At 42.5% G+C, this 26,286-nt stretch overlaps 1 protein-coding gene across 6 annotated transcripts in view; it reads left to right on the top strand.

Annotated features, from left to right (window-relative positions):
* Positions 1–26,286, top strand: part of LOC126161644 (cell division cycle protein 20 homolog) — a 93,377-nt gene that overhangs the window by 12,574 nt on the left and 54,517 nt on the right. For all 6 annotated transcript variants that reach the window (XM_049917619.1, XM_049917620.1, XM_049917622.1 and 3 more), the window contains exon 3: positions 11,048–11,163. In XM_049917619.1, coding sequence (XP_049773576.1) covers positions 11,048–11,163 — 116 coding nt within the window. The remainder of the gene's footprint in view (positions 1–11,047; positions 11,164–26,286) is intronic.

The raw sequence follows: 26,286 nt of genomic DNA, 5'->3' as shown, positions 1-26,286 counted from the left end.
TGGAACGGTCCTGTTGTTCAGTGGTATTTGTGTGGATCCCAGGCAATGAACTTGCTGACTGGCTGGCCAAACAGGCTACACAGAAACTGCTTCTTGAGATGGGCATCTCCGAAACTGACCAGTGTTCTGCCTTACGCTGCAGAGTTTTTCAGCTTTGGGAGACAGAATGACATTACAGTACGCACAACAAACTGCGTGTCATTAAGGAGGCTAAGAATGTGTGGAAGTCTTCCATGCGGTCATCTCGCAGGGAATCAGTTGTCCTCTGCTGTCTCCACATTGGCCATACGTGGCTAACGCATTGTTACTTCCTCTGTCACAAGGACCCACCTCAGTGTCGCTGTGGCTCACAAATGATGGTTGTTCACCTCTTGCTGGACTGCCCACTTTTAACCGCTCTGCGGCAGACTTTTAACTTTCGCAGCAGCCTCCCGTCAGTGTTGGGTGACATCAGCGGATACAGTATGTTATCTGCTCCGATTCTCTCAGCTCTCTCCTCAGTCTCCAAGCTCTTTACCCTGTGCACCCTCTGGTCCACCGGATTCAGGACTGTCTGCGCTTGCTCCACCTTGGGGGCGTCTCGGTGGCGTTCCTCTGGCTCCCGGGACACGCTGGTATCTGTGGGAATGAGGCGGCCGATATAGCGGCCAAGGCTGCAGTCTCTCTTCCTCGGCCAGCTATTCAGTCGCTTCCCTTCACCGATCTACGGAGCGGTTTATGTCGCAAAGCTGCTCATTTATGGCATGCGCATTGGTCGGCACTTCCCCGTAATAAATTGCGGGAAGTGAAAGCCCTTCCTTGCGCTTGGACCTCTTCCTCCCGAACGCGTCGTCGGGAGGAGGTAATTTTAGCTAGACTCCGGATAGGGCACTGTCTTTTTAGCCATCGACATCTTTTAAGCGGCGATCCTCCCCCACTCTGTCCCCACTGCTCTCAGCTGTGGACGGTACGACACCTTTTAATTGAATGCCCCTATTTTAATCCGTTACGCTCCCGTCTACAGCTATCGCCTGATCTATCGTCGATTTTAGCAGATGACACGCGCTCAGCCAACCGCGTTCTCCAGTTTATTAGTGACAGTGAAATGACGTCAGTCATTTGAAGCTTTTTTTGGGGACAACCACCCCCTTTCTGTAGTGGATTTTTAAGCATTCCTTCTATTTTTAGTTTCTCCAATTTTATGACTTTGTTCCCATTGCTGCTGGTTTTCAATTTCGGTTTTTTACTGTCTTAAGTCACGGGCTGGGCGCTAATGACCATAGAAGTTTTGCGCCCTAAAACAAAAAGTGTTGGGTGTTGTCCACACTAGTGCTTTTAGGGTAGAGCAGGGGCGGGCAGGAATCCTGCACGTGTGCGGTGCACTTGCAAGCCTGCAGTTAACAGGTGTTCTGCGTGCACACAGGGGCAAGCTGGCCACCCGCTTCTCTCCCCTCCCCACCATACCGTCTCTCCGCTTCTTCCTCTGTAATGCATTTTGTTTCCTGGCCTGCTTTATTGAATGAAGGAATAAGGTTAGTACGAGTGCTTGAAAGAAATCATGGTTTGAAAGAGTACCTATTACCTACGATACGTTGTATTTAATTATCACAGGTGGGGTTTACAATACGTTTAATGCCTGGAACAAAATTTCTACATACAGACAAACGCAAACAGTTACCGACATTTTCATTACTGATGTTTACTCTTAACCGAGACTTATTAATTTTCATAACAGAAAAAAATCTCTCGCAAACGTATGTCGAGCCAAACATATTATCTTCGCGGCTTCACGATGGAGACGAGGAAACTCTTGCTGTGGAAAGTTGTGATAAAAATCTATTACACGTCTTGCCAAAAGGATCTTGTCTCTCAAATGAGAATTACGCTGTAGAATCTACAGTGTAGATCTGTTAATTCCATTTGCAAACTGGGATGAATATCATCTACAGAAACAGCAAATTGTCTCGAACTATTCAAAACCTTGGGATAAGTATGATATATCCCCAAATCACTTAGAATTTCCTCTTTTATTGCACTAAGTACGGGAACATATTGAAATTTATTATATAGGCGTTCAATATTAAACTACTGCTGATCAGCGAGAATACTGTCATTTCGAATTTTCACGTTTTTGCACAAAGAAAAAATGATTCTCCCATTCCTTTTTAAAAGATAGCAAATCTCCACTTCTTCGTTTCCTTGATTCACTCTGCATTTTCCGGTTCTTGAAATACAACGTTCACTACGTAGTGGTCGCTTCGCTTCAAAGTCCACAGCTTATCCTGGTACTAAACTGACGCACCCTGCCAGCTGTCACCACAGTCCCATTCGACGATTGCACGCGAGCAGCACACGTGCAGCGCTGTGTGCACATGAGCCGCGTGCAACGTTTGCTCGCCCCTGGGGTAGAGGTTTTAAAGTGTTGAAGAGTGGCTGGCTTCTCCTTTTTATTCTCATGGTCAGCCAGCCATGGTAATCTGCTCTCTTGTTTTGATCTCTTCTACATGTTTCTTGCATCTCTCTGTGGTTCTTCTTGTCCAATTATCTCCATTTTAATGTTTGTTGCCTTTCTGTCATTCTTGTGGTTTTCTCCTATCTTCCAGATGTGTTTTGTATGTCTCGATTATTTTACTCCCACCCTTGTGGAATTATTTTAATCCTAATGAGGGACTGATGACCTAGCAGTTGGTCCCCCCCCTCCCCCCTTTTTTTAGACCAATCGTCCAACCAAACCATGTGTATGAGGGATGTTGGTGTATAGGGAGGTGGTATTAACAGCGAGTAAGTCAACTAGCTTTTGAGATATAGCCATTTTAAGGTTCCAAAAGGTAATAAAAAATTGCAGAACTTTGGAAACTTCTAAAATTAATAATTCAAAAATGAATAGTCCAAAACATTTTGAGATTCTTCATGTAAGAAAGCTACTTCTACTGATATACAAATATTATAAAATCCGAGATTTAAAGACCCAGACCACTGGTTGATTTCACTTGGATTGATCAGATACTACACCAGTGTTAAGTATAACACATGCTTAGGAAATAATAGTGTAGAAATTTAAAAATTCTTAGGTGTTTGTATTGATGAGAATACATATAAAGTGGATCAATAAGGAATAATTCTCTTGTACCGTTCTGTAGTTGTTTTACAGTTGTGAGCCCATACCTATTTCTCAATTATTACTTCATTTAGTACAGTAATAAATTGTGTTGTCATAATGTACAAGTGAGCAGTAGCAGTATGAAATAAACAGCGAGCTAAGTGAGAAAAAATTTACGGCCCGTGCACGAAAATGACCTCGGCTTCGAGCTAGCAACACAATCCGCTAATGAGGCAATTATTTATGAGATAATTAACAATCAAATAAGTGGTTGACTGGGGTCTGATGCAACTGCACTCTTTAATGCATAGTGGGTCATTACTGTGGGGTGATAAAATGGAAAGGTTATTTTGTTATTGTTTAATCAAACAACTAAGTTCAGCCACATTTTGTTTTATCATTGTTTAATTAAAGTAAGATTAAACTGTGATTTTGCTCATACATGTTTACCTTGGTACCATAAATACAGCGATCCTCACATATGTACAAAGTGCCCCATGAAAAATGGCACGCCTGCTCAAGGGTTAAGCGAGAAAGTCTTCATTGTGCAAAAATGTGCTTTAAGTATAGTATGTGGTGCTCACCCACAATAATCTTGTAGACATATGTTTGAGAAATTGGGTGTTCTGATACTGCTTCACATTACATATTCCCTCATGAAGTTTGTTTTAAATAATCCACTACAATTCAAAAGGAACAATGATGTACATAATTAAAATACCTGAAGAAAAAACGAGATTCATTACTCCACAGTAAGGTTGTCTTTAACACAAAAATGTGTGCATAATGCCGCAACAAAACATTTTGGATCACTTATGCCTTAATTTGTGATGTGGATATAAAATGACTCGTTCAACATTGTTATGATATGTTGTGCCAAATAATCCACTGAAAATGCAACTCAGTACCATTTATGTACAGTTAGCATATTCCATATGAAATGGGTGCACAGTTTTATCTGAATCCTTCATGTGAATACAATAACTAACATTAAAATAATACAAACTGTGGTGTGCATGTAATGTGCCATGCTTGGACAGGTGTGTATTCCATAAAAACAAAATTGGATTTCTTACGGAAGTTCAAGCCACACAATGTCTTCAAACAATGTCTCTTGAAAATAAAGAATACCGCACAACAATTTCACTTCTCACCAGTATAATTTTGTGTCTGCTTTTATTTATTTATTATTATTATTATTATTGTTATGATTATTATTATATATTTTTAAACCTGAAACAGAGATTTCTGACATCTGTTACCAGAGAAGTCTTGCTGCTTCTGAATAATTGTGCCACTAAGAATGACACAATTTGTTTATGGTTGGATGTTCTTTTGCCTTGTAATATCTGTATATATGGTGAGGAAAAGAATCTTGCTAGGATGAGTCAAAGTTTAGTTGTTCTGTGTTCTTTACGAGGTGTCCATAGCTTTAGATGAACCAGCTGCTTTCTGTTCAGCAAAGTATTTTTTCTTCAAAAATTTTCATGTCAGTGTCTTTGAGCTTTCAAAGCATCTGCTGTTCTTTGTCAGAAGCAGTAGATTCGCGTCATAGTCTATATATTTTTTGAAATATTCCTGTACTGCACAAACTTCGCATGTCTGACCTCGCAAAATGTGAGGTGAGCAGATTGCTGAACATTCAGTTTAGCAACCCCACTTACCTGCACATTTCATCTGCAAGTTTCAGGCATTTTGTAGTGCAAAATTAGCTCACTGCACAGTGAAAGAAAGCACACAACAGAAACGGATCACAACTATTAGAATACTGTTCCCAAGTGTCATCTGCAACTTCCAATAACTGCTGTAGCACAGCAATTTGACAACAGTAAATGGAACAGGAGGTGCAACCAAGCATGTTTCTGACTGGTTGTTGGTAAGGTAGCAGCCTTGTAAACAGTTAGATATGTCACTTTTTGTTCTGATCCAGGCATAGGGCCTCAAGGTGTTAGGATCTAGAGGAATATTTAATACAAGTTTGCAGCCTTGACCAGTGACCTAATGTTAATGGTTGCCATAACAACTATTTTCAATGCATATTTTCAGTTTGGTTGTTACTTGGCGAAGCCAGTGAGTGTGAAAGTAAAAAACTTGTTGAAAAGTTCATCTGTTGCTTGGTGCATTCGAAAAAATTGCCAGTGATATCATGTTATAGTCACCATGTTGTTTGATATTAGTCACATTTTTTTTCTCACATGTTCCTCTTTACCCAGTTGTTATATGCAAGAAAGTGATCTTTGAGTAGACATTAAGCTTTCTGTGTAAGGAAGAAGTTATTCTGATAATTATGATCATGTAAGCCCCAACCAGGTAGATTCACAGCTGAGCATAGAAGGTAAGCTAAGAGGTAAGGTGTTTCACTGCAGAAAGTGGGAGAGGAACAAGGTATGTTTGCTGTCGCAATTAGGGTGTTATGCCTACCACACACACACACACACACACACACACACACACACACACACACAAAAATTAGTTTTACCTACCCAGATTTTCCATTGCTTGAAACCATGTAATACTATAGATAAACTGTTCATTTCAGAATTTGTAAGTCCTAATTGACAAGTCTTTTACAGTTAATAGTGATAAATAGGCTTTATGTCTTAGAGTTGTCGGCACACTTTTTCTGGTGTTTAGAAAAGTATTTGCAATTCTGTTTTTGCAATATGTAATTGGATTCAGCTCAAAAAAATATGGCTCAGCATGTCTTCCATGTGACCTCTGTGGAAAGAGACGGTTATTTTACCTGTTGCAAACAAAATTATTTTGAAAGTCAAATTTTATGTGCCCATTTGATAGATCGGTCTCAGTAGTCTAGTGTGCTGTCTGGTTAGATGAAATGTCTGTGTTAACAGGGAGAGTAAGATACAAAGCATAAACAGTACTTCAGCAGCTACTGAGTTGGCCTGACTCCAGCTACACATTGCAGTAACAAAGTTGCAAATATCTGCCAAAACACCAGAGAAAATGTGCCTGAGAGGGACTTGGTACGTGTGTGAAAAATTTTGTATTCCATCTCTAGAATCCCCTATGACTTACAGTTGGTACTCATGTATAACATCAGCAAGAATATACCGATAGAACCATCCCTAATAAGTCAGACAGAAGTGGCTGTTAAGCTTAATGTGTTTTCAGAGTGCTGGATTAAGGAACAGCATGACACTGCTTCAATTGACCAGTGATGTTAACATGGGAGAGGTATCAACCTTAAACAACCAATGGTTCATGTGAGTAACAACATGGGAACATAGGCAAAAAAAAAAAAAAAAAAAAAATTCCAACAAAGTTACAGAGCCTCCATGGGGATAAGTGATTTGGGTTGTGAATGTTCTTGTTATTAATATAAGAATTCAGAGTCTCGCAGCGATAACACTGAATAAAATGTTTTCAGGTTTTCAGCTGTCAATCATTAAATTGAGAGCAGCCAGAGTATGCTAGGTTGAAAGCTTGTGGCATTTTAATGTGGCTGGAAACCTGAGACCATTTTGTTCTTATTAACACCTTCAGACATTTTAAAAATATGGGAGTATCGGACGGCAGTGATAAAATAGGGGTTTTTAATAAAGGACATAAATATAACTGTGGAATGCATGACGTGTTTATAAAAGATAGGTGTGACCCATTTGTTGGCTGGGCCAACTTTCAACCCGGCTGTTGCTTTCCAGCCTAACTTAGAAACCAGGCTACGTTAGTTTAGCCTTTTAGCCTGTCGTCACATCCTCATAAAAAGTAAATAGATCTCCGGTACAACACAATACAGAAGATCTATCCTCTCAATGTACTGGCACCTCTACTAGATCTAGACGAGGCCAGAAAGCAACACTGTCACTGACCACGGAAATAAATTACATGGCCGAACATAAGACATACACTCACAACTGAAACATACAAACAAAACATTTTGGGGGCAATTTGTGTAACTCTTTGGACTATACAGATGGCTCACATTGCTCACTGGACTAGAGAATCCGTGCCAATGTGAAACTTTAAACAAAACACACCCTTCAGCGTTTCTGTTGCTACTTGTCTGGAAAACCATGTTAATCCACAGATGTCTGTCTGTCTACATCTACATGTCTGTGGCACAAGGAACACAAAATTTGCTACGTAATGTTAACACATTTCGTGGTCTAACCTTTATTATTCCCTACCAAATGCTCTGTTAACTTACGGATTAAAAAAACTGCTAGCATACAACCTAGGTTGCTTAATTTCAAACATGAAATAAATTTGCTGTTCTGCAGTAGTTTGTGTTGCTGTACATTAGATTTATGTGATTCTTACAGTTGAACCTTAGGACAAGTAACTAATAATGTCTAGGAAACCATTTTCGGTGTAAGTTTTAATTAACTGTCAAACATAGTTTGAAACAAGGACAGTATATTCCATTCCATGACATTTTGGTTTGAATGATAATGGAGATGAAGGAACAAATAATTATTCAGTTCTATTGGAAAAATTTCTCTGAGGAATTGTGTGTCACCTTATGCTGACCAATATTCAGGATTTATGTGCATTGATGTTGTTTTATCCATGCTAGATGTAGTTAAAATCTGTGGCTATTAACAATTGTTGGTAGTGAATGCAGCCATCCACTTTGGTTGGATTTAAAGTATCAAAGGTTGCTATCCGTTATAATGTTTCACTGCTTACAGGAATAATCTGAAAAGCATTTCAACTCAGTACTGCACCTACGATTATTGCCAAAAATACAGTTCTTGTGGTACAGTAAGTACTAAAATATTGTGATTGACTCGGAGTTACAATTTTGCTAATTCATTTTCACACACACATACCAAATATTATCCAGGACCAACACAATACTGGCATAATACTGCACTAAAACAAGTGCAGTATTGCTACTACCATTGGTCCTTATATAACATAAAACTATTAATATCTATCAATATATTCTTTTTTTAAACTGTACATAATTAAACTTACGATTGAGATTTATGTGCTTTAATAAAACTGGTTCAACTAGTATGTTGAAATAATTTGGCTGTTGCATTGAAATTTTATTGTACATTGATAACACACTGTTTTTATTAATTCCTTCACAATTACATCGTGACTTCTGATCCTTACATGGTTTCTGTGTCATTTCATTGAGTTACTTTTTTGTATAATATTTGTACAAAGAATGTTCTCAGTGTGCGTTTCCATTTGGTTTAACATATTTTGGGTTTTTATTTCAATCTTTCTCTGTTTATTCCAACTATTTGTTACGCACTTAAACTCATCGTAAGTCATATACAGTGCAAGCAAGTAATGATATGATTGAAACTTCCACATGTATATGAGATTGCATAAAGATTGCATCACAGTATCGTAATCTGAGAGATATTGTATCTTTCTGTGTTTTATACTATACTATTCTGCCACATTAAATCATCATACCAGAGTGAACAGTAAAAAAGTGAAGGTTCTTATTATATATTTACATGCACAAGTTTTGTTTGTTTTATTAGCTGTGAGTATTTCTCCATTTAGTAACTAGAGCTTAGAGATGTAATATCTGTGTTTGTGAACTGCTGCCTGGGGCTGCAGACATTAAATCCCAGGCAATGTCTGTGTAAAAGAAACAGTAGTGGTCTTAACACTTCGACGAGATACACTGGATACTACTCTCACTTCTGATAATACTTGTGCATTAAGCAAGTAACAATGACCACATCTTTTACAATAGACTCCAAGAATGTTAAGAATAACGAATTTTTTAGAATGGATGAAGAAAATAACTTGGACCACTATTGAAATATTGAAGTGGCGACAGCTGAGGGTGCACACAATGTGGTTGCGGCAGGTGACAGCAACCGCAGGGTGTTTATATACTGAGTATGCACACACTACCTATTAGCTTGTCGAGGGTGTCTCATGAAAGATGCCTGGGAGGGATCCGGAGACGAATGGTCACAGGTTCATTTGACCCATGGAGTAGTGTCAGATGCTGAAGAAATTGAACTGGCAGGCTCTTGAAGGTAAATGTAAACGATGCCGAGAAAGCCCACTAGTTCAGGAACCAGCTTTAAATGATGACTGTGACTATACTAAAATCCCCTATGTATTGCTCAGATAGGGATTGTGAGCAAAAGGTTAGATTAATTACAACTTGCGCAGAGGCATTTAAACAGTCATTTGTCTCGCACTCCATATGTGAATGGATCTTGGAGAAACTCTAACAACAACAACAACAACAACAACAACAATAGGATGTACCCACTTTCACACACTACTATAGCTTGCATAGAATAGATGTTGATGTAGGTGTGTTTCATAGATGTTGCAGAGGATCTCTGTTGCTGCTCAGGCACAGCTCTGTTACTAAATCACTTGTAGAGAAATGAAAAGGTTGAGTTTTCATTGCTTATACTGCTGTCTAGAAGCCATTGCATAGCAGTGTCAATAGTGTTACCATTGGATCTTGCCAGAATTGAAATAGGTTGTTTAGTGTTAGAAATGGAAGAGTTATGGCACCCAGATGATCATTTTAGACAGTCTGTGCACCTGGTGAGTTAAATTTTCTTGTGGACATTTTGGAGACAGTGACATTGAATGGAACTGGTTCAGTGGTCTAAGGATATTTTCAATGTTTTGATCATGGGAAACTTTGACTAAACAGTGGAATTATAATGAAAATGGTTCCAGTATTTAATGACATGGTTGATACTTTTTGAGTTAACTTTAATGTGTAGGGAGCTTTGTAGGAGGAAAAAATTGAAGTTCAAATTGGACTGCAGTACATGGTAGACAGTAGATAAATGAGAAATATGTTAATGTTAGTTATTCTCATAAGTTGGTCTTTTCTTTTGATCAGATGTAGACACTTGCACCAACAGGCAAACAAAAGATGACAAGAATATTTGTTTGGGAACCAGATTTTTTTCTTCCTTGATAAGATGAATAGTTCATGAAAATTTGACTGTTCGGCAAATTAACTTATATACCAGAGGTATGGTGAAGGCAACAAAAACTAGAATATAAATTCAGTTTAGACCTTGAATGAAGAGGAATCACAGTACTATTTAATCCATGTTGTTTTATTTTCACAACTAGATTTATTTTGCACTTTCTGGATATTGCACTCGTTGTTTCTGACAATGTGTATAAATGCCAACATAGCTTAGTTAACACTTAAATCTATTTTACAGATATTTAACTTTAGTGTGATTAAAAATGGAAATTCCATATAAACCGATACAATGTTAGGGTGTAAATATTAGGCCTTTTTTATTTTTTGTGGAAGTTATTCCTGCTGTACATGAGAATGGTTTAATATGTTTGCTATTTGTTTTTAAGTAAAATTGCCACCTTCATGTTATGATCGGGTTGTCATAAATACAGTTACTTTTAATCAAAGTGATTGTGTGCTATAGTCTGATATGCAAGTTGCCTAAGTGCTGTGAAATAGCAAGAGTTGAGCCAGTCGGCTGAACGACCTGTCAGAGACTTGGGTCAGTTATGCCCCAAGACAATTTTTTTTTTCCAAATTCTGAATGACTCTTAACAACAGATTTCATCTAGTTAATGTATTATGAAGCAATTGTTTGTAAACTAGTTGCTTAGTCTATTGCAGCCAAGTAATTTATAAATTTACTACAAGCACATTATTTATTGCACATTTTTGTGAAATAAATACTTTTTAAGTGTAGAACTGACTCAGAACATCGCAAAAAGAGTGGAAGTATTCAGTGTAGTTTTCCTGACGTTATCAGAAATTACACTGTGCAAAATTTGTTGATGTTGTCAACAATGCCTGTGATGTGCAATTTCCAGTTCATAATCAGTATGTACACACAGAACTTCTGAAAGTTGTTAAACAAAATACTCCTCTCTTCTTCTGCTGTTAGTGCTGCAGTTGCATTCCACTTTGTACATAACTATATGAACTTTCTCTTTTCGAGATTTTATTTAGTCTTTAATTACTAACATGGTTTTACTTATGGTCTGTTGAAATACAAATATTTCCAGGGGCAAGCCTAACACATCTAGCAGTTCAACCTCCAATAAGACACCAACAAGGCTTACAACAGAAAATGGAAACAAATCAAAGAAGACTCCCTCAAAAACACCAAAAAAGTCACCAGGTAAATACTATTATGATGATCTTATCTGTAGCAAATATTGTAATCAAATAGACATATTTAGCCTGATGTTTTTATATATATATATATATTATTATTATTATTGGTGTTTTGCCCTTAAAGAGCGCATTTGGACTAAACTACATGGCCAGTTCCTTTTGCTGCCTTCCTTGCTGCCCAAACTTCCCTCATTCGCTCGCTGTGTTTCTGTTTACGGTCCTCTGTCCATGTTTCTTGTCGGCTTCGTGTCTTCGGCTTCATCTTGATTGCCTTTTTGGTTGCCCATATTTCTTTCATCTTCTGGCTGTGATCTTGCTTTCGTTCTTCGGTCCATTTTATGCCTGTTCGTTTGTCGCATTGTATCTCATGTAGTTTACTTTTCTTAATGATGTTTCTGAACTTTATTCTGTCGTTTATTGTGTCTGCTGTTATGTTGAGCTGGTTCAGGTCGTTTTCTACCTCTGCCACCCATTTGTTGTTTCTAGTGGTTACCCAGTCAAAGATCTGTTTGGTCAGCCTGTGTGATGGCATTCTGTATAGGTGTCCATAGAATTGTAGTCTGCGTTTTCTAATCTTTTCTGTGATTGTCTCCGTATGTTTGTATAGTTCCTCTGTAGGTTTCTTGATCCATATTCCATTGTTGTTAGTTGCGCCAAATATTTTCCTAAGTATTTTCCTTTCTACTTTTTCTAATTGTCTGATACGTGTATGCCCTCGGATTAGTGTGGTCTCTGCTGCATATAGTGCCTCGGGGAGCACCACCGTGTCGTAATGGCGTAATTTGGCTTTTTGTGAGATAGACTTCTTGTTGTAATGATTCCACACTACTTTGTATGCCTTGTCTAGTTTAGTCTTTCTTTCTTCATTTGAGTCTCTGTTATGTCCACTCATTTGTAGTGTTTCACCGAGGTATTTGAAGTTTGCTGTTTTGTAAATCGTGCCATACTTTGTGTTCAGAGATGAGAGTTTCTTTGTGCTCATAAACTGTGTCTTTTCGTAAGAGATCTGTAGTCCAGTTTTGGAAGCGATTTCGTGCAGTTTTTCAATAGCGTCTTTTGTTTCCTTTATACCTTTCGTGACAATCGCCAAATCATCTGCAAAAGCCAGGCATTTAATCTGTAGGTTTCCTAAGGTTATCCCCTGTTGTGATGTTTCCCATTCTTTTATGACCTTATCTAACACCAGATTGAAAAGGAGAGGTGAGAGGCCATCGCCTTGTCGGACACCTGTGCGAATTTCGAAGGGCTCTGATAGTTCCCCACAGAACTTTACTTTGGAGGTCGTGTTGGTTAAAGTTTGCTCTAAGATAGCTCGTGTTTTGTTGTCTACTTTGTATTCTGCTAGAATTTTGAAGAGAGTTTTCCGGTCGATAGAGTCGTACGCCTTTTTGAAGTCAACAAAGGTAATGATCAGGTTCTGTTTGTGTTGTAAAATCATTTTCAGGTTCCAAATTTGTTCCGCACAAGACCGCCCTTTACGGAAGCCTGCTTGGTATTCCCCAATCAAGTGGTCGGTTTGGCATTCTAGTCTGTTCAGTAAAGCTTTAGAGAGGATCTTGTATGTGACCGGTAGTAGGGATATTCCTCTGTAGTTGTTCGGGTTAGTCTTGTCACCTTTTTTGTGTAGTGGGTGTATCAGGGCAGTTTTCCAGTCGTCAGGAATTTTCATGGTTTTCCAGATGTCTTCCAAGATCCTGTGGATGTCTTTGGCGAGTTCTGGGTCTTGTAACTTCCAGATTTCCGCGATGATGCCATCTTCTCCTGGTGCTCTACGATTCTTGAGTGACTTTATTATTTCTTTAACTTCTTCTAGAGTTGGAGGTTCACTATCTGGATTGTATGTGCTCGTTTCTGTCATCATTTCTTCCATGGGGGGGTCAGTGTTGAGCAGTTTTTCAAAATACTTTGCCATAATGTCACAATTGTTTTTGGTATTGGTTTCTAGGGTTCCATCTGGTCTTCTGAAGCACAAGTTGGGTGGTTGATATCCAGTCATATTTTCTCTGAACGTTCTGTAGAAGTTTCTTGTATTGTTCTTCATGAAGTCCGATTCGATCTCTGTCAGTCGCCGTTTGTCATACTGTCGTTTTTCACTGCGAATGATTTTGCTTGATTGCTTCTGTGTTTTCAAGAAGTTCATCCAATTCTCTTGGGATTTATGGCAACTAAATTTTTTCCATGCACTGATTCGTTGGTCAATAGCTTGGTCACATGTGTGGTTCCACCAACGGTGTTTCCGTGTTCGTGGTGCTTGTGCTAGTTTCATGGCCTCTCGGATTCTTCGTGAAAGTTGTGTCCAGTCTGTCGTTTTCTCCATTTTAATTTTGTGTAATATTTGTGTCTGGTTTAAAGTAACGTATTCTGGATCTGGTCTAACAATTTTGTTCTTCTGGAGCTTTTTCTTGGGCAAAAGACGAATCCTGATCTGTAGTAGGTGGTGGTCTGAGTCGAAGTAGCCTTTACGGGTGTCTATGTTCAAAATTTCTTTTTGTGAGTCTTTCTGCACTATTACGTGGTCGATTTGTAGTTCTTGCTTTCCGCTGGGGAATTTCCATGTGGTAAGTTTTCGTGTTGGTTTCTTGAATTTTGTTGACATAATGGCGAGGTCGTGGCTTTTGCAAAAGTCTATCAGATGTTTTCCGTTTTTGTTGGTGTCCTTGTGTGGAGTATGTTTTCCTGTGATATGTCTGTATATCTTTTCTTTTCCGAGTTTGGCGTTGAAGTCTCCCAGTATTATTTTGACTCTATGTGCAGGAATTTTTCTGATAGTTTCTTCCATTGTCGTCCAGAAGTCATCAATTTCGTCCGGGTTTTTCCTGTTGTAGTCATTAGTTGGTGCATGTGCGTTGATTATTGTGTAGGATTTATTGGCTGATTTCACTGTGATGGTGCTGATTCTTTCGTTTGGTGACGAAAAGTCGATTATGCTGTCCGTGATGGACCTGTGTACTGCAAATCCTGTGCCAAAAAGCCTTAGGTTTTTCAGTTGCCTCGATGGTTTTCCTTTGTATATTCTGAAAAAAATATATATATATATATATATATATATATATATATATATATATATATATATATATATTTAAAAAGAAAGATGATGAGACTTACCAAACAAAAGCGCTGGCAGGTCGATAGACACACAAACAAACACAAACATACATACAAAATCTAGCTTTCGCAACCAACGGTTGCCTCGTCAGGAAAGAGGGAAGGAGAAGGAAAGACAAAAGGATATGGGTTTTAAGGGAGAGGGTAAGGAGTCATTCCAATCCCGGGAGCGGAAAGACTTACCTTAAGGGGAAAAAAGGACAGGTATACACTCGCACACACACACATATCCATCCATACATACAAGACACAAGCAGACATTTGTAAAGGCAAAGAGTTTGAGCAGAGATGTCAGTCGGGACGGAAGTACAGAGGCAAAGATGATGTTGAAAGACAGGTGAGGTATGAGCGGCGGCAGATTGAAATTAGGAATTAGCGGAGATTGAGGCCTGGCGGATAGCGAGAAGAGAGGATATGCTGAAGGGCAAGTTCCCATCTCCGGAGTTCTGACAGGTTGGTGTTAGTGGGAAGTATCCAGATAACCCGGACGGTGTAACACTGTGCCAAGATGTGCTGGCCGTGCACCAAGGCATGTTTAGCCACAGGGTGATCCTCATTACCAACAAACACTGTCTGCCTGTGACCATTCATGCGAATGGACAGTTTGTTGCTGGTCATTCCCACATAGAACGCTTCACAGTGTAGGCAGGTCAGTTGGTAAATCACGTGGGTGCTTTCACACGTGGCTCTGCCTTTGATCGTGTACACCTTCCGGGTTACAGGACTGGAATAGGTGGTGGTGGGAGGGTGCATGGGACAGGTTTTACACCGGGGACGGTTACAGGGGTAGGAGCCAGAGGGTAGGGAAGGTGGTTTGGGGATTTCATAGGGATGAACTAAGAGGTTACGAAGGTTGGGTGGACGGCGGAAAGACACTCTTGGTGGAGTGGGGAGGATTTCATGAAGGATGGATCTCATTTCAGGGCAGGATTTGAGGAAGTCGTATCCCTGCTGAAGAGCCACATTCAGAATCTGATCCAGTCCCGGAAAGTATCCTGTCACAAGTGGGGCACTTTTGGGGTTCTTCTGTGGAGGGTTCCGGGTTTGAGGAGATGAGGAAGTGGCTCTGGTTATTTGCTTCTGTACAAGGTCGGGAGGGTAGTTACGGGATGCAAAAGCTGTTTTCAGGTTGTTGGTGTAATGGTTCAAGGATTCCGGACTGGAGCAGATTCGTTTGCCACGAAGACCTAGGCTGTAGGGAAGGGACCGTTTGATGTGGAATGGGTGGCAGCTGTCATAATGGAGGTACTGTTGCTTGTTGGTGGGTTTGATGTGGACGGACGTGTGAAGCTGGCCATTGGACAGGTGGAGGTCAACGTCAAGGAAAGTGGCATGGGATTTAGAGTAGGACCAGGTGAATCCGATGGAACCAAAGGAGTTGAGGTTGGAGAGGAAATTCTGGAGTTCTTCTTCACTGTGAGACCAGATCATGAAAATGTCATCAATAAATCTGTACCAAACTTTGGGTTGGCAGGCCTGGGTAACCAAGAAGGCTTCCTCTAAGCGACCCATGAATAGGTTGGCGTACGAGGGGGCCATCCTGGTACCCATGGCTGTTCCCTTTAATTGTTGGTATGTCTGGCCTTCAAAAGTGAAGAAGTTGTGGGTTAGGATGAAGCTGGCTAAGGTAATGAGGAAAGAGGTTTTAGGTAGGGCGGCAGGTGATCGGCGTGAAAGGAAGTGCTCCATCGCAGCGAGGCCCTGGACATGCGGAATATTTGTGTATAAGGAAGTGGCATCAATGGTTACAAGGATGGTTTCCGGGGGTAACAGACTGGGTAGGGATTCCAGGCGTTCGAGAAAGTGGTTGGTGTCTTTGATGAAGGATGGGAGACTGCATGTAATGGGTTGAAGGTGTTGATCTACGTAGGCAGAGATGCGTTCTGTGGGGGCTTGGTAACCAGCTACAATGGGACGGCCGGGATGATTGGGTTTGTGAATTTTGGGAAGAAGGTAGAAGGTAGGGGTGCGGGGTGTTGGTGGGGTCAGGAGGTTGATGGAGTCAGGTGAAAGGTTTTGTAGGGGGCCTAAGGTTCTGAGGATTCCTTGAAGCTCCGCCTGGACATCAGGAATGGGATTACCATGGCAAACTTTGTAAGTGGTGTTGTCTGAAAGCTGACGCAGTCCCTCAGCCACATACTCCCGACGATCAAGTACCACAGTCGTGGAACCCTTGTCCGCCGGAAGAATGACGATGGATTGGTCAGCCTTCAGATCACGCATAGCTTGGGCTTCAGCAGTGGTGATGTTGGGAGTAGGATTAAGGTTTTTTAAGAAGGATTGAGAGGCAAGGCTGGAAGTCAGAAATTCCTGGAAGGTTAGGAGAGGGTGATTTTGAGGAAGAGGAGGTGGGTCCCGCTGTGACGGAGGACGGAACTGTTCCAGGCATGGTTCAATTTGGATAGTATCTTGGGGAGTTGGATCATTAGGAGTAGGATTTGGATCATTTTTCTTCGTGGCAAAGTGATATTTCCAGCAGAGAGTACGGGTGTAGGACAGTAAATCTTTGACAAGGGCTGTTTGGTTAAATCTGGGTGTGGGGCTGAAGGTGAGGCCTTTGGATAGGACAGAGGTTTCGGATTGGGAGAGAGGTTTGGAGGAGAGGTTAACTACTGAATTGGGGTGTTGTGGTTCCAGATTGTGTTGATTGGAATTTTGAGGTTTTGGAGGGAGTGGAGCTGGAAGTGGGAGATTGAGTAGATGGGAGAGACTGGGTTTGTGTGCAATGAGAGGAGGTTGAGGTTTGCTGGAAAGGTTGTGAAGGGTGAGTGAGTTGCCTTTCCGGAGGTGGGAAACCAGGAGATTGGATAGTTTTTTAAGGTGGAGGGTGGCATGCTTTTCTAATTTGCGGTTGGCCTGTAGGAGGATGCTCTGAACAACCGGTGTGGATGTGGGAGAGGAAAGATTGAGGACTTTTATTAGGGACAGGAGTTGATGGGTGTGTTGATTGGCTGAGTGGATGTGTAGGTGAAGGATTAGGTGGGTGAGGGCAATGGATTGTTCGGTTTGGAACTGGTATAGGGACTGATGGAAAGAAGGGTTGCAGCCAGAGATGGGAACTTTAAGTGTGAGGCCTTTGGGGGTGATGCCAAATGTCAGACAAGCCTGAGAAAATAAAATATGGGAGTGTAATCTGGCTAGGGCGAAGGCATGTTTGCGGAGGGAATGTAAATAAAACTTAATGGGGTCGTTGTGGAGGTGTTGTGAGGGTGACATGGTACTAGAAGGTGGAAAGTGGAACACGAGGCTGAAATGAAAATGAAAATAAAAATAAATGGGGAGAGATAAAGGTAAAACTAGAAAGCAAATGGAGATCTGGTGTGAAAAAAGGCGAAAAAGGGTTGGTTAGAGCTGGGCTATGTTGATCCTGTGGTGAACTTGTGTAGGTAGATAATGATGTGCATAAAGGTTAGTGCCGCCAAAACACGTTAAAGGGTGGAGAAATACGGGAAAATTTCGAAAAAACTACGTGAGGATGTATTAAAAGGGTGGTTTGGTGGTGGCAGATAATGGAAATGAAGCTAACAATTGTCTGATGAAGAAATAATGACCCCACCAACACCCCGCACCCCTACCTTCTACCTTCTTCCCAAAATTCACAAACCCAATCATCCCGGCCGTCCCATTGTAGCTGGTTACCAAGCCCCCACAGAACGCATCTCTGCCTACGTAGATCAACACCTTCAACCCATTACATGCAGTCTCCCATCCTTCATCAAAGACACCAACCACTTTCTCGAACGCCTGGAATCCCTACCCAGTCTGTTACCCCCGGAAACCATCCTTGTAACCATTGATGCCACTTCCTTATACACAAATATTCCGCATGTCCAGGGCCTCGCTGCGATGGAGCACTTCCTTTCACGCCGATCACCTGCCGCCCTACCTAAAACCTCTTTCCTCATTACCTTAGCCAGCTTCATCCTAACCCACAACTTCTTCACTTTTGAAGGCCAGACATACCAACAATTAAAGGGAACAGCCATGGGTACCAGGATGGCCCCCTCGTACGCCAACCTATTCATGGGTCGCTTAGAGGAAGCCTTCTTGGTTACCCAGGCCTGCCAACCCAAAGTTTGGTACAGATTTATTGATGACATTTTCATGATCTGGTCTCACAGTGAAGAAGAACTCCAGAATTTCCTCTCCAACCTCAACTCCTTTGGTTCCATCGGATTCACCTGGTCCTACTCTAAATCCCATGCCACTTTCCTTGACGTTGACCTCCACCTGTCCAATGGCCAGCTTCACACGTCCGTCCACATCAAACCCACCAACAAGCAACAGTACCTCCATTATGACAGCTGCCACCCATTCCACATCAAACGGTCCCTTCCCTACAGCCTAGGTCTTCGTGGCAAACGAATCTGCTCCAGTCCGGAATCCTTGAACCATTACACCAACAACCTGAAAACAGCTTTTGCATCCCGTAACTACCCTCCCGACCTTGTACAGAAGCAAATAACCAGAGCCACTTCCTCATCTCCTCAAACCCGGAACCCTCCACAGAAGAACCCCAAAAGTGCCCCACTTGTGACAGGATACTTTCCGGGACTGGATCAGATTCTGAATGTGGCTCTTCAGCAGGGATACGACTTCCTCAAATCCTGCCCTGAAATGAGATCCATCCTTCATGAAATCCTCCCCACTCCACCAAGAGTGTCTTTCCGCCGTCCACCCAACCTTCGTAACCTCTTAGTTCATCCCTATGAAATCCCCAAACCACCTTCCCTACCCTCTGGCTCCTACCCCTGTAACCGTCCCCGGTGTAAAACCTGTCCCATGCACCCTCCCACCACCACCTATTCCAGTCCTGTAACCCGGAAGGTGTACACGATCAAAGGCAGAGCCACGTGTGAAAGCACCCACGTGATTTACCAACTGACCTGCCTACACTGTGAAGCGTTCTATGTGGGAATGACCAGCAACAAACTGTCCATTCGCATGAATGGTCACAGGCAGACAGTGTTTGTTGGTAATGAGGATCACCCTGTGGCTAAACATGCCTTGGTGCACGGCCAGCACATCTTGGCACAGTGTTACACCGTCCGGGTTATCTGGATACTTCCCACTAACACCAACCTGTCAGAACTCCGGAGATGGGAACTTGCCCTTCAGCATATCCTCTCTTCTCGCTATCCGCCAGGCCTCAATCTCCGCTAATTCCTAATTTCAATCTGCCGCCGCTCATACCTCACCTGTCTTTCAACATCATCTTTGCCTCTGTACTTCCGTCCCGACTGACATCTCTGCTCAAACTCTTTGCCTTTACAAATGTCTGCTTGTGTCTTGTATGTATGGATGGATATGTGTGTGTGTGCGAGTGTATACCTGTCCTTTTTTCCCCTTAAGGTAAGTCTTTCCGCTCCCGGGATTGGAATGACTCCTTACCCTCTCCCTTAAAACCCATATCCTTTTGTCTTTCCTTCTCCTTCCCTCTTTCCTGACGAGGCAACCGTTGGTTGCGAAAGCTAGATTTTGTATGTATGTTTGTGTTTGTTTGTGTGTCTATCGACCTGCCAGCGCTTTTGTTTGGTAAGTCTCATCATCTTTCTTTTTAAATATATTTTTCCCACGTGGAATGTTTCCCTCTATTATATATATATATATATATATATATATATATATATATATATATATATATATATATATATAATTAAAAAGAAAGATGATGAGACTTACCAAACAAAAGCGCTGGCAGGTCGATAGACACACAAACATACACACAAAAATCTAGCTTTCGCAACCAACGGTTGCCTCGTCAGGAAAGAGGGAAGGAGAAGGGAAGACAAAAGGATGTTGTTGTGTGTGTGTGCGCGAGTGTATACCTGTCCTTTTTTCCCCCTAAGGTAAGTCTTTCCGCTCCCGGGATTGGAATGACTCCTTACCCTCCCTTAAAACCCATATCCTTTTGTCTTCCCTTCTCCTTCCCTCTTTCCTGACGAGGCAACCGTTGGTTGCGAAAGCTAGATTTTTGTGTGTATGTTTGTGTTTGTTTGTGTGTCTATCGACCTGCCAGCGCTTTTGTTTGGTAAGTCTCATCATCTTTCTTTTTAATTATATTTTTCCCACGTGGAATGTTTTCCTCTATTATATATATATATATATATATATATATATATATATATATATATATATATATATATATATATATATATATATATATGTGTGTGTGTGTGTGTGAAAGCACCCACGTGATTTACCAACTGACCTGCCTACACTGTGAAGCGTTCTATGTGGGAATGACCAGCAACAAACTGTCCATTCGCATGAATGGACACAGGCAGACAGTGTTTGTTGGCAATGAGGATCACCCTGTGGCTAAACATGCCTTGGTGCACGGCCAGCACATCTTGGCACAGTGTTACACCGTCCGGGTTATCTGGATACTTCCCACTAACACCAACCTGTCTGAACTCCGGATGTGGGAACTTGCCCTTCAGCATATCCTCTCTTCTCGCTATCCGCCAGGCCTCAATCTCCGCTAATTTCTAATTTCAATCTGCCGCCGCTCATACCTCACCTGTCTTTCAACATCATCTTTGCCTCTGTACTTCCGTCCCGACTGACATCGCTGCCCAAACTCTTTGCCTTTACAAATGTCTGCTTGTGTCTGTGTATATGCGGATGGATATGTGTGTGTGTGTGCGCGCGAGTGTATACCTGTCCTTTTTTCCCCCTAAGGTAAGTCTTTCCGCTCCCGGGATTGGAATGACTCCTTACCCTCTCCCTTAAAACCCATATCCTTTTGTCTTCCCTTCTCCTTCCCTCTTTCCTGACGAGGCAACCGTTGGTTGCGAAAGCTAGATTTTTGTGTGTATGTTTGTGTTTGTTTGTGTGTCTATCGACCTGCCAGCGCTTTTGTTTGGTAAGTCTCATCATCTTTCTTTTTAAATATATTTTTCCCCCGTGGAATGTTTCCCTCTATTATATTAATATCATTAATTTGAACCCAACAATCATGTTTGTTATTGTTATTGTCACTGTTACATTTCGTAGTCTTTTCTGTCATCTTATTTCCTCCTTCTGTTTTTGCCAGCAGTTTTACTTTCTATTCACCTTCTCCTTTTTTACCGTAATCCAGTATACAATTTTATCCCGCCGGTATATACTCAATTATACGTAATAATACGTAACCCACTTCCAAACCATAACCATAATTTTTTTTTTTCCGCTTTCAACACTACCGCTGCTATAAAATCCGCCGTTTCCAGTTCACAAACAGTTCCTTTCAGCTATTAAACAACCTTTTCGGCCAGTTTTAATATCTTTTGCTTTATTTCCATTTCTGTTTTTCTCACATCATCGATCATTTTTAGCCGCTTCCCACAGGTTTTAACGTCATTATTTCTTCATCAGACAATTGTTAGCTTCATTTCCATAATCTGCCACCACCAAACCACCCTTTTAATACATCCTCACGTAGTTTTTTCGAAATTTTCCCGCATTTCTCCACCCTTTAACGTGTTTTGGCGGCAACACAACCACCTAACCTTTATGCACATCATTATCTACCTACACAAGTTCACCATAGGATCAACATAGCCCAGCTCTAACCAACCCTTTTTCGCCTTTTTTCACACCAGATCTCCATTTGATTTCTAGTTTTACCTTTATCTCTCCCCATATATTTTTATATTTATTTTCATTTTCATTTCAGCCTCGTGTTCCACTTTCCACCTTCTAGTACCATGTCACCCTCACAACACCTCCACAACGACCCCATTAAGTTTTATTTACATTCCCTCCGCAAACATGCCTTCGCCCTAGCCAGATTACACTCCCATATTTTATTTTCTCAGGCTTGTCTGACATTTGGCATCACCCCCAAAGGCCTCACACTTAAAGTTCCCATCTCTGGCTGCAACCCTTCTTTCCATCAGTCCCTATACCAGTTCCAAACCGAACAATCCATTGCCCTCACCCACCTAATCCTTCACCTACACATCCACTCAGCCAATCAACACACTCATCAACTCCTGTCCCTAATAAAAGTCCTCAATCTTTCCTCTCCCACATCCACACCGGTTGTTCAGAGCATCCTCCTACAGGCCAACCGCAAATTAGAACAGCATGCCACCCTCCACCTTAAAAAACTATCCAATCTCCTGGTTTCCCACCTCCGGAAAGGCAACTCACTCACCCTTCACAACCATTCCAGCAAACCTCAACCTCCTCTCATTGCACACAAACCCAGTCTCTCCCATCTACTCAATCTCCCACTTCCAGCTCCACTCCCTCCAAAACCTCAAAATTCCAATCAACACAATCTGGAACCACAACACCCCAATTCAGTAGTTAACCTCTCCTCCAAACCTCTCTCCCAATCCGAAACCTCTGTCCTATCCAAAGGCCTCACCTTCAGCCCCACTCCCAGATTTAACCAAACAGCCCTTGTCAAAGATTTACTGTCCTACACCCGTACTCTCTGCTGGAAATATCACTTTGCCACGAAGAAAAAGGATCCTAATCCTACTCCTAATGATCCAACTCCCCAAGATACTATCCAAATTGAACCATGCCTGGAACAGTTCCGTCCTCCGTCACAGTGGGACCCACCTCCTCTTCCTCAAAATCACCCTCTCCTAACCTTCCAGGAATTTCTGACTTCCAGCCTTGCCTCTCAATCCTTCTTAAAAAACCTTAATCCTACTCCCAACATCACCACTGCTGAAGCCCAGGCTATCCGTGATCTGAAGGCTGACCAATCCATCGTCATTCTTCCGGCGGACAAGGGTTCCACGACTGTGGTACTTGATCGTCGGGAGTACGTGGCTGAGGGACTGCGTCAGCTTTCAGACAACACTACTTACAAAGTTTGCCATGGTAATCCCATTCCTGATGTCCAGGCGGAGCTTCAAGGAATCCTCAGAACCTTAGGCCCCCTACAAAACCTTTCACCTGACTCCATCAACCTCCTGACCCCACCAACACCCCGCACCCCTACCTTCTACCTTCTACCTTCTTCCCAAAATTCACAAACCCAATCATCCCGGCCGTCCCATTGTAGCTGGTTACCAAGCCCCCACGGAACGCATCTCTGCCTACGTAGATCAACACCTTCAACCCATTACATGCAGTCTCCCATCCTTCATCAAAGACACCAACCACTTTCTCGAACGCCTGGAATCCCTACCCAGTCTGTTACCCCCGGAAACCACCCTTGTAACCATTGATGCCACTTCCTTATACACAAATATTCCGCATGTTCAGGGCCTCGCTGCGATGGAGCACTTCCTTTCACGCCGATCACCTGCCGCCCTACCTAAAACCTCTTTCCTCATTACCTTAGCCAGCTTCATCCTGACCCACAACTTCTTCACTTTTGAAGGCCAGACATACCAACAATTAAAGGGAACAGCCATGGGTACCAGGATGGCCCCCTCGTACGCCAACCTATTCATGGGTCGCTTAGAGGAAGCCTTCTTGGTTACCCAGGCCTGCCAACCCAAAGTTTGGTACAGATTTATTGATGACATTTTCATGATCTGGACTCACAGTGAAGAAGAACTCCAGAATTTCCTCTCCAACCTCAACTCCTTTGGTTCCATCAGATTCACCTGGTCCTACTCTAAATCCCATGCCACTTTCCTTGACGTTGACCTCCACCTGTCCAATGGCCAGCTTCACACGTCCGTCCACATCAAACCCACCAACAAGCAACAGTACCTCCATTATGACAGCTGCCACCCATTCCACATCAAACGGTCCCTTCCCTACAGCCTAGGTCTTCGTGGCAAACGAATCTGCTCCAGTCCGGAATCCTTGAATCATTACACCAACAACCTGAAAACAGCTTTTGCATCCCGTAACTACCCTCCCGACCTGGCACAGAAGCAAATAACCAGAGCCACTTCCTCATCTCCTCAAACCCGGAACCTTCCACAGAAGAACCCCAAAAGTGCCCCACTTGTGACAGGATACTTTCCGGGACTGGATCAGATTCTGAATGTGACTCTCCAGCAGGGATACGACTTCCTCAAATCCTGCCCTGAAATGAGATCCATCCTTCATGAAATCCTCCCCACTCCACCAAGAGTGTCTTTCCGCCGTCCACCTAACCTTCGTAACCTCTTAGTTCATCCCTATGAAATCCCCAAACCACCTTCCCTACCCTCTGGCTCCTACCCCTGTAACCGCCCCCGGTGTAAAACCTGTCCCATGCACCCTCCCACCACCACCTATTCCAGTCCTGTAACCCGGAAGGTGTACACGATCAAAGGCAGAGCCACGTGTGAAAGCACCCATGTGATTTACCAACTGACCTGCCTACACTGTGAAGCGTTCTATGTGGGAATGACCAGCAACAAACTGTCCATTCGCATGAATGGACACAGGCAGACAGTGTTTGTTGGCAATGAGGATCACCCTGTGGCTAAACATGCCTTGGTGCACGGCCAGCACATCTTGGCACAGTGTTACACCGTCCGGGTTATCTGGATACTTCCCACTAACACCAACCTGTCTGAACTCCGGAGATGGGAACTTGCCCTTCAGCATATCCTCTCTTCTCGCTATCCGCCAGGCCTCAATCTCCACTAATTTCTAATTTCAATCTGCAGCCGCTCATACCTCACCTGTCTTTCAACATCATCTTTGCCTCTGTACTTCCGTCCCGACTGACATCGCTGCCCAAACTCTTTGCCTTTACAAATGTCTGCTTGTGTCTGTGTATATGCGGATGGATATTATATATATATATATATATATATATATATATATATATATATATATATATATATATATATAAACAAAGATGATGTGACTTACCAAATGAAAGTGCTGGCAGGTCGACAGACACACAAACATACACACAAAATTCAGGCTTTCGCAACAAACTGTTGCCTCATCAGGAAAGAGGGAAGGAGAGGGAAAGACGAAAGGATGTGGGTTTTAAGGGAGAGGGTAAGGAGTCATTCCAGTCCCGGGAGCGGAAAGACTTACCTTAGGGGGAAAAAAGGACGGGTATACACTCGCGCTCGCGCTCGCGCGCGCGCGCGCGCGCACACACACACATATCCATCCACACATATACAGACACAAGCAGACATATTTAAAGACAAAGAGTATGGGCAGAGATGTCAGTCGAGGCAGAAGTGCAGAGGCAAAGATGTTGTTGAATGACAGGTGAGGTATGAGTGGCGGCAACTTGAAATTAGCGGAGATTGAGGCCTGGTGGATAACGGGAAGAGAGGATATATTGAAGAGCAAGTTCCCATCTCCGGAGTTCGGATAGGTTGGTGTTAGTAGGAAGTATCCAGATAACCCGGACGGTGTAACACTGCGCCAAGATGTGCTGGTCGTGCACCAAGGCATGTTTAGCCACAGGGTGATCCTCATTACCAACAAACACTGTCTGCCTGTGTCCATTCATGCGAATGGACAGTTTGTTGCTGGTCATTCCCACATAGAACGCATCACAGTGTAGGCAGGTCAGTTGGTAGATCACGTGGGTGCTTTCACATGTGGGTCTGCCTTTGATTGTGTACACCTTCCGGGTTACAGGACTGGAGTAGGTGGTGGTGGGAGGGTGCATGGGACAGGTTTTACACCAGGGGTGGTTAAAAGGGTAGGAGCCAGGGGTAGGGAAGGTGGTTTGGGGATTTCATAGGGATGTACTAAGAGGTTACGGAGGTTAGGTGGACGGCGGAAAGACACTCTTGGTGGAGTGGGGAGGATTTCATGAAGGATGGATCTCATTTCAGGGCAGGATTTGAGGAAGTCGTATCCCTGCTGGAGAGTCACATTCAGAATCTGATCCAGTCCCGGAAAGTATCCTGTCAAAAGTGGGGCACTTTTGTGGTTCTTCTGTGGGAGGTTCTGGGTTTGAGAGGATGAGGAAGTGGCTCTGGTTATTTGCTTCTGTACCAGGTCGGGAGGGTAGTTGCGGGATGCGAAAGCTGTTGTCAGGTTGTTGGTGTAATGCTTCAGGGATTCCGGACTGGAGCAGATTTGTTTGCCACGAAGACCTAGGCTGTAGGGAAGGGACCGTTTGATGTGGAATGGGTGGCAGCTGTTGTAA

The sequence above is a fragment of the Schistocerca cancellata genome, chromosome 2, assembly GCF_023864275.1.
Source record: "Schistocerca cancellata isolate TAMUIC-IGC-003103 chromosome 2, iqSchCanc2.1, whole genome shotgun sequence".
NCBI lineage: Eukaryota > Metazoa > Arthropoda > Insecta > Orthoptera > Acrididae > Schistocerca > Schistocerca cancellata.
The sequence above is the reverse complement of the archived record's forward strand: the minus strand, read 5'-3'. Positions and strand labels throughout refer to the sequence as shown.